General features: G+C 30.5%; 1 protein-coding gene and 1 long non-coding RNA gene across 2 annotated transcripts; one reads left to right on the forward strand and one right to left on the reverse strand.

Annotated features, from left to right (window-relative positions):
• The first annotated feature begins 1,570 nt into the window (after nucleotides 1-1,570).
• Nucleotides 1,571-3,401, forward strand: LOC145951806 (uncharacterized). Its single transcript, XR_014429741.1, has 2 exons — nucleotides 1,571-2,169; nucleotides 3,229-3,401. It is a non-coding gene; the product is annotated as an uncharacterized LOC145951806 (long non-coding RNA).
• A 2,515-nt stretch (nucleotides 3,402-5,916) lies between these two features.
• On the reverse strand, nucleotides 5,917-8,900 carry LOC109818551 (ADP-ribosylation factor-like protein 8c). The gene is made up of 6 exons (XM_020384047.3): nucleotides 8,742-8,900; nucleotides 8,442-8,523; nucleotides 8,273-8,305; nucleotides 8,061-8,182; nucleotides 6,426-6,587; nucleotides 5,917-6,293 (listed from the first exon to the last, which is right to left on the reverse strand). The coding sequence occupies exons 1-6, from the start codon at nucleotides 8,777-8,779 to the stop codon at nucleotides 6,176-6,178; spliced, it is 555 nt and encodes a 184-aa protein (XP_020239636.1). The 5' UTR covers nucleotides 8,780-8,900; the 3' UTR covers nucleotides 5,917-6,175.
• Between the last annotated feature and the right edge of the window lie 474 nt (nucleotides 8,901-9,374).

Consider the following 9,374-nt stretch of genomic DNA (forward strand, 5'->3'; position numbering starts at 1 on the left):
GTAAATTTGTAATTTGTTTCCTCATAAAAGATGACAAATGTAAAGATATTAATATAATTATATAATAACATTATTTGTTTTTACATTTACTTTTTCATGCAAAAATAAAATTATTATTTTGGAGACCTCTTATTTAATAAATATAATTTTATGTATTTATATTTTAAAAAATAGGATACAATTTATATATATTAATTATATTTTTATTATTAAAATTTTCATTTAAAAGATAATTCGACGGATATTTTTCTAATCATAAATATCTTAGATTAAATATTTATCCCAATTTATATATATAAACTTGATTAAATAATAAAATGAACTTTATTTATTTTTTATTTTCAATTTTTTTATTATATAATTAGAGAAAATAAAATAAAAATATGACAAATGACACAAAAGTGTGTGCCTTGAATTTTTTATTGCAATTTGCAATCCTTAACAATAATAGAACGTGACAATTGATTCCCTAAATTCTATTATTATGATGGAAAAAAAAGGAAGTAAAATCATGATTATCGATTTCAAGGCTAAGGCCTACGTTGGTGTGTTGCAATTTTGCATCAAAATATGAATTCAATTGTTACGTATACGTTTGGATGCGTTTAAAATTTCGTTTAACGAAAAAAATATATGTTCTTATGTAAATAAAAGAAAAGGTTTGCGGTTATAATTTCTTCTTCTTCTTCTTAATTTTAGTTGAATTTAACTCAAGTGATTTTCAAACACACTTTACATCATTGTGAAATATTCTTGGAGCCTATAAGTAATTACCAATTTGAATGAAATAGGTTGATAGTTGGAACATGGATTGTGCACTAGGTGCTAGTAATGGTACAAGTTAGAGAAAGACATTTAAGAGGTAGAAAAAGAATAAAGAAAATAATATTTTACTATTTAAAATGTTAAATAAATAACTTTATAATTGTTAAAAAAATAAAAAATAAGGAGAGGACAAGGCCCTCGTATGACTCAACTTACATTTGTTTCTAGATATAACCTTTTGTTTTGTTCACAAATATGATATTCAAGCTATTAGAATTGATGTCAAAGAAACATTCAACTCAATTACTTAACAAAGTAACCAAACATGGACAATCATTCTAAATGAACGAACATGTGAAAACAATGTCTTTCAAGCTTATAGATATTTATGTTTGCATGTCTTAATTGTCTATGTTTATGTCCACATAGATTTTTTTAATTATGTCGATATGTATTCAAACACAACATAATATAAACATATGACACTAGTAGCCTGTTTGTGGTAATAACAATATCCCTCCTAGTAATGTACCTCACATTGTTCCTAATCGATCTATGTTGTTTATGCACCTAAAATTGATATTCACAACTTTAAACAAATAAGCACTTGTGCATAAAAAATATTGATATTTTCTAATCAATTACTTTGTATATTTGTTAATCGCATTTACGAACCAAGATGGAAGACATCTAGTTATGGTGTGGTAAATGATTTTGAACTTTATGATTTAGTATGTTTTGGATAAGTCATTGCTTTTTCATAGCTATAATTCATAGTAATGTATGAATTATTTCTTTCATGTAACATCCCAAAAATTTTATTCTTATGTATTGGGATTATTAGAAGGATTATCATATTTTTATACGTATTTTACTATTTACGTATACGTATTTTACTATTTATGTATACGTATTTTTACTATTTACGTATACGTATTTTACTATTTATGTATACGTATTTTTACTATTTACATATACGTATTTTACTATTCACGTATACGTATACGTGAATAGTAAATGGCTGCTAAGGAAACCACGAGGGAAGCAAGTTTCAATTTTTTAATTAATTTTAATATTTTAATGAATAGTGCATAGTAACTTATAATATTATTTTAATGAATAGTGCATAGTGCATAGTAACTTCAAAATTTCTATAAATAGGGCCCTAGGGTATTTGGAAATTCATAACTTGGAGAAGAGGTCCTAGAGAGAGAAAGAAGAGAGAGAAAGGGAGAAAGAGAGAGAGGAGGGGAAGGAAAAGGGGAGAGAGAAGAAGAAGAATCCAGTAGAGGAGGTTCTGCCTAAGGAGAGAAAGGAGGAGGAAGATAGAGGAGGTTCTACTCTAGTTACGGTCCGGTTTAAGAAAAAGAGGAGGAGGTTCTGCCTGAGTTCCTATTTATCCAGGTACGAGGGAAAAGGGGATTATTTATATGTATAGTACATGAGGGAATTGGGTAGAGGAAGAATTCCTTAGGATTATGATTGATTTTACAATTATTTGATTTGGAGAATTATTGGTTCTATTAAAATTATCTGTGTTGAGGTTTATAAATATGCCTAAGTGTAGGAATGATGATCTGTGAAGAAGAATGAATTGTAAGGAAAATGCGGTGAGCTAGATTTTGGAATAATGAGGGGTTTTACTGTTTATATTAATTATTCTATTGATTATTATATTAATGAAAGTTATTGTTATATTACTTGTTAAGAATTAATGATATTGATGTGAATTGCTTGAGGGGTATGTAAACCCTATTATATTGAGCTTATCTGTTATCTATGTGATATGGAATTGCGTACGTGATATGAATTTGAGTTATAAGATGAAAGGATGTATGAATGTGATTTTGATTGTGATTGTGGTGTCTCACATCGATGACTAGGGACGGCACGGCCCCTGGGTAAGTGGTGCTACAGGGAGGGCGTGACCCTAGCATGGTGTGGGATGAGTAAGACAGTTAACACCACCATTTATGTCGTTTATGGCAGCCCTGGCATAGGGTTAATTGCAAGAGATTGTATTGATTGTAATGTGATTGTGTTTCCTCACACCAAATGATTAGGGATGGCATGGCCCCTGGGTAAGTGATGCTACAGGGAGGGCATGACCCTGGTCTGGTGTGGGTTGAGTGAGGCAATTAACCCGTATCACTTGTGTCAGATGTGGCGAGGTCTTGACATAGTGTTAATTGTTGAGATTGGCATGAATTATTGATGATGTTGAGATTGACATGAGTTATGAATAGTGAAATAATTGTTTTAATGATGTGAATGAGAAAAGGTATAAATGATTTTGTTAATTATAAAATCTAAGTGGATTATGATGAATTGATAAACTATGATACATGATCGTAAATAATTTATTAAATAAAGAAATATGATGAGATTTTAACATGGTGTGTTTGGATGTACTTTGCATATAGATATCTTCTTTTCTCACCGTATAAATTGTGGATATTTTAGGTGGAGAAGATCCGGCTACGAGTGGCATCTAGAATGCCAACTGTTTTATTTTGGGAAATACTCTGATATTGTGACATCGGGGCAAAGGATTTTTAGGATGAAATATTTATGTGAATTTGGTACTGTAATATTATTTTGAAAACAATTTGTAAAGAATCTTGTGTTTTATGTTTGATATTTCAATTAGTGTAGTTGTTGAAGTTTCTTATGTGAACCCTTTTACTGTAACTGAAAAGATTTATTACAATGTACATGTTGGGATAGAGGGTGTCACATTTCACACTTGTTTGCACGCATACACCCACACAAAAATAAATATGTATGATTCATGCACACACATCTAGATACTTATTCATTCTTACACGTGCTCCTTCTTGACAAATCTTTGCCATGGCAAATTCATGGTATTGAATAAATTAATTATGTCAGGTGCACAAACACCACAAATATGCAAGTAAATTATACATGCACATGCATATGTGTGCATGTTCCTTCACATATATGTCTTTTTTCTTGACATCTTTGCCATTGTAGTAAGAAGGATTTCAACATAAAAACAAGAATTGATAAAGATGATATTTACAAGGTACTACATTTAGCTTATAATGGAATGTCATATATTTCAGGTTTTTAATTTTGAGAACCTGTTATTGTAACTATTGAATGACATGAAATAAAGAATGAACTATTTGATTTGAAATTTATTGTCCAAGAAACTTGTTCTACATGTTAGCAAAAGAAACAACTTTGATAGCATCTACAAAATCAATGAACGAGATCGCACAAGATGTTGTGATTTAATTGTTCATACATCAAGAATTTAGTAGAGTTTTGTCCCACATGTCAAGAAAATGAGAAGCCCAAATTGCATCCACAATCAATGCATCAAATCACACTAATTTTTACAAAACTACTACTCATACATCAATTACTCTTGGTGAGGTTTTTCCTAAGCGTTAGCAAAAGGTACAACCTTAATGGTACCCACAAAATCAATGCATAGAATCACACCAATTCTTACAAAACTATATTTCACGCATCAAGACTCTCGCACAAGTTTTTCCTAAGCATTAACGTTTTTCCTAAGCATTAACGAAAGGGACGACCTTAATGGTATCCACAAAATCAATGCACGAGATTGCACAAGGATATTGTGTTACTACTATTTACATGGCAGGAATCCAGTAAAATTTGTCCCACATGCTAAGAAAAGAGTTATAGTCCAAATTGCACCATGAAATAGACAAACGAGATTATACTAAATATTGCAATGTCACTATTCACACATAAGAATCCTACATTGTCTTGTCTCGTGTTAGGCAAAGGAGCAACCCAAATCGCATTGACAAAATCAATGTACCAAATTATGCCAATTCAACAAAACTATTATTCACACAAAAAATCTTGCAAAGTTTTTTTTCTACACATTAAGAAAATAAACAACCTTAATATTAGGAGTATTCATGAATTAGATTCTTGAAAAATCCATACTAAATTGAACTGATCCATTTTATAAAAGTGAATCAATTAACCGATTCATTTTTTGTAAAATTAATTGATTTGATTTTTTTTTTAAATATTGATTAAATATTTTAAAATTAGATTAGTGTAATATAGTTAATCACTTTTTACTTATATATGAATTAATTTTTTTAAAAAAGCAGATAGAATCCGTTCAGTTTATAAAAATATATTAGGTAATCACACCAGTTTTCCAAAATAAATCAATTTGAATTTTTTCTTTAAATAAATCAAATTTTTTAATATAAATCAAATCGATAACGAATAGTTTATGAATAGTTTGTTTATGAATCCCTTGTGATTGATTTAAATATTTTGCACGGCACTAACTAATGGCACCTATGTAAACAATGCACAAGATCACGTGAATATTGCAACGTCATTGTTATCGCTTTTTAACAATTAATATGCAACAAAAATTCAAACATCACTATCGGGATATTTTAAATAAACTAAAAAATAGAAATATTTTGCTACTCGCATTTTTTAAACTGCAATATAAAACTTATGATGTGCAAACATTTTTACAATTATTACTTATAATACTTTATTATGTTTCTAAATTTAATATTTAAAAATTTGTAAATATTATATTATTATTTATATATTTAAATATAATGATAAAAGCTATTGATGCCTAACAAGTAGGCATCATCAGTTTTCTTAAAGAAAACTGACATTTTATATTAGGTATTTTCTATATGGTATTTATACTTAAATTGGTAAAAAAAAATATTATTTTGCTCAAATATTTCCATCTTTTAAATATCATTTTAGAGAGACAAACCCTAGTTGAACTTGTACATCACATTATTTGTGCCTGTTCAATTTTCCAAAGATTCATTGTTGAACTCAAGTGATCTAATGGTTATTTTTACTGTTGTGAAAAGAAAAAAAAAAGAAACAGGTCATTTCTCATGTTTTAAAAAGGCAATACAAGCACGCCCGCAAGATAACTTGTTAGTTATAAAAAATAGATAATGAAAATTACCAAAAAATCACATACTATTCTAAGTAGTGGCTGTCTTCTTGTATATATCAAATTGATTACCGAGAAATATTTAAAGCATTTGCTACTTTCAAATTCCAAGTGTTGGTACACTTTCAAATGGTGAATAAATTTTATTTGGGAAGCATTCATCAAATAAAATCTTTTCTCCCCCTATATGGAACACAATAGCATTCAATTTTTCAGACAAATAAAGTTGCTGGACTTGTATTTTATTAAAAGTAGAAAGCATAAAAAAAAAAAAAATTTAAAAATTGTACATAAGAACATTGCCTGGAAGATTTGACCTGGTTTGATCACTGTACAAACAAACTTGAAAACCACAACTAAAATTAAAGAAAATGTATTCTACCGTGATGGAATTTCCTCAACACCTTGCATCTTTGACCAAAAATGAAATACTGGTCAAACCAAGGATCAATTTGCAGTTCTTGAGTGTTTGATTAGCCAATCAATGACCACATCTATGTTTACGGAGTCCTTGCATGAAATCATGTAGCAGCAGACCTCTCTGTCTTTCATGGACTCAAGTCCTCTGAAAATCAACCAAGGAGAAAATTCAAATGTTTAATTAGATACGTAAGCCATCAAGGCAAATTTCAATAGTAATAAAAAAAATGTAACAATATTGATTTCTGGAATAATTTCTTATATTCTCTGAACTCACAGCTGATCTACCAATGCTTGCTTAGAAAGAGCTTCTGACTTGTCAATTTTGTTTCCAAGAACAAGCAAAGGAATCCCACTCAAAGAAGGTTTTGTCAATAGGTCATGTAACTCGCTTCGAGATATCGGAACACTGTCTCTATCAGCAGCATCTACAACGTACCTGTATTTGCATCCATCAATGAAAGGAAACATAAGTGCAAAAGCATGGAGAAAGAACACTTTCCATAACTTGAGAGGGCTATATAAACTCCACGAGATGAAGCATGCATGATCAATGTTCCATTAGACAAGCAGAGACAACAGATTTTGATAAAACCAAGCATCATGTTTCCCATTCTTTGTGTTTGAAAATTGAAACATAAACAGGAAAGAAGACAACAGCATACAAAATGCTTTTGGGGTCAATATCCTGGATTATAGGTTGTTAGAGACCTAAGCAGTGTAAATGACAACATCACTGTGCCTTTGTTAATGGATAGTACTTCAAGGATGATTGAAACATCATATGGCATTAGAGCCTCTTCCATGTGGAAGCAAGGAGTTCAGTTCTTAATGCCTCCATCTCATATCAAATTCCGCTTAAGCATATGTAGCGGTGAAATAAAGCTAATCCACGCTAAAATGACAAAGTCTATTTGCATGAGGTCTTACATATTAGAGATCTAAATCAAAACTGTCCCTAAGTCTTCTCTTGATAGGTTAAATAAACTTAAAGGATAGTTAGTCCTTGCAAGAGGTAATCACTATAAGAGTAGGCTTTACTGACATTTTCCTTTTCTGCTAAAAAGATCTTAAGCAGGTCTTTGTTTCACTATTATGACAATTCAGGAACGTATGTTTAAGAGTGTTTGGCTAGCATTTAATGTTTTCGGGAATGTTTTTCAAAATTCAAATGATGGGTTAAAGAATGTGGTAGAAGTGGGAGTGGTTGTACCCCAGCGGTCGGATGACAAGATAGCTTAGGAATGGAAAACTTTTAAAGCAACATAGCCATCCATGATCCATCAACATGGAAATAAATAAATACAGCAAGGCTTAAAATTGTGTCTTACCTGGGAATTAATAATGCTTGGTATTTTTTTTAAAAAAATATATATAACAAACATGGAAATATATCACATTCCAAAAAACAACTTACTATATTTTGAAACAAATGCACCCTTAGGTAAAGGATAAAGACTTCATTTAAATTGTTGATTCTTTATGGACATCACCAAGGAACCAGAAAAAACCCTCTAATGGTATGGGGTATCTCAAGTAAAAAGCACACCTCCAATAATGAAATTGTATAATGCAAACAGTTTCCCGTTGAAGTCTAAAAAGTTGCAAAAAGTATAGTAAAGAAAAAACCTATTAAACCAAGCGCTGTTATTGTGGGTACCTAAAATCTCAAGTCAGTGTGTACATAGCTAAACTTATTTTGGAGGAATAATCATTCTTTAGCAAGCTTTTGAGAGAAAAAAATCATTATCCTTAAAATCTGTACTCAAATATCCTATTAGTCTAACTATCAGCAACTTATGATCCAAAGCCAAAACTTTAAAAAACATAATGAAAGACATGCATGTGTGTGAATATATACTATATGCATATGCTTGCAAGTTTGAATATATGTCAGAAAGAGAGACAATACACAATGGCAGAGACACCGCGACAGTATCGCTCCCACATGGTTCGGAACCTCCTCTGTCCACCAAGGTCCCAAAGCTTTATGGTGACATTTCCCTTTGTCACCTTCCGCATGTTGAACCCAACCTGAGTTCAACACAAACAATTAGATACAATTACAAAAGGAAAACACCCTCACAGTCTTCACACATTCAATAAAAAAACAAAGACACACACCGTTGGAATCATGTCCTCACTGTATCCCCCAGTCTGCAGGTAAACAAAACCAAATATCAATACAAGGCCAAAGCAGGGGCACGAGAGCAATAAGAGTTATAACATAATTGAATTTGAGGGTTTGAAAATTGAGTAAATTGCAATTTGCAATGCAGGAAGAGGAACTCACAGCAATTGAATTGACGAGAGAAGTCTTGCCAGCATTCTGAAGGCCAACAAGGGAAAGTTCCATCTCCTGTTTAAAAAACAAGCTGAAACAAAACAAAACAACACAAACTCATAATCATTCAAGGGCTTAGCTTAAACGGAACCCGCAAATCAATTAATTAACCTAAGCTCAGCTATTAATGCTTTCCCAATCTCAATCAAAGGCATATCCCAACAGTTAAGATTAAATTTCACAATCAAATAGGGGAAAGTAAAAAATAAACTTTAGAAAAAGGAATAGTATTGAAGAAAAGAGGTTTACCTGCGAAGCCAATTGAGGAAGGAATCCCAAAGACCCATTGTGTGCGAATCGCAGAAAGAGAGAGAGAAAGAGAAAATGGTTGGAGGAAACAAGAAAGTTGTGCGACCAAGAAAGAATAAATACTAAATGGAATAGAATTTAGAATTTAGAATTTAGAATTTGAAGGAAAGGAAGAAAGGATTGGAATCTAAAATGACAATGACAACGCCACATAATAATTTAATATTAATATATAGCATGTCTTGTCCATCTCTTTTCTAGTACATTGTTTTCAAATACTACAAATTTTATTTCACCCACCACGCCCCATAGTAATTATCATAACAAAAGAGATAAGATAAACACTGCTTTTTATATTTATTTAACCGTTATATATAAGATATGGTAACATAATTTTATCATCTTACTTTCTTTTATATCAGTTATTATCTTATATTATAGATTAGAGTGTGTTAAAAAATAAGTTAAATCATATTTTCTTTTATTTTATTTTCCAAATTTAATTTAATCTTTAGTTTTAAATAATTATTTTAATCTTTTATCTTTTAAATTTGAACTGATATGTTTCTTATGAAATAGTGGTAGTTTTAAATTTTATGATAAGATTTTGAATTATTTCATGACTAATTTAAA

This window comes from Cajanus cajan, chromosome 9 (genome assembly GCF_000230855.2).
Source record: "Cajanus cajan strain Asha chromosome 9, NIPB_CcT2T_4, whole genome shotgun sequence".
Classification (NCBI taxonomy): domain Eukaryota; kingdom Viridiplantae; phylum Streptophyta; class Magnoliopsida; order Fabales; family Fabaceae; genus Cajanus; species Cajanus cajan.

Excerpts from the sequence above, each read along its gene's own strand:
- LOC109818551 (XM_020384047.3), bottom strand. The coding sequence starts at position 8,779 with ATGGGTCTTTGGGATTCCTTCCTCAATTGGCTTCGCAG. Across the intron at positions 8,524-8,741 it reads TTCCTCAATTGGCTTCGCAG|CTTGTTTTTTAAACAGGAGA; the intron begins GTAAACCTCTTT and ends GTTTTGTTTCAG. Across the intron at positions 6,294-6,425 it reads CAAGCATTGGTAGATCAGCT|AGGACTTGAGTCCATGAAAG; the intron begins GTGAGTTCAGAG and ends GTTGATTTTCAG.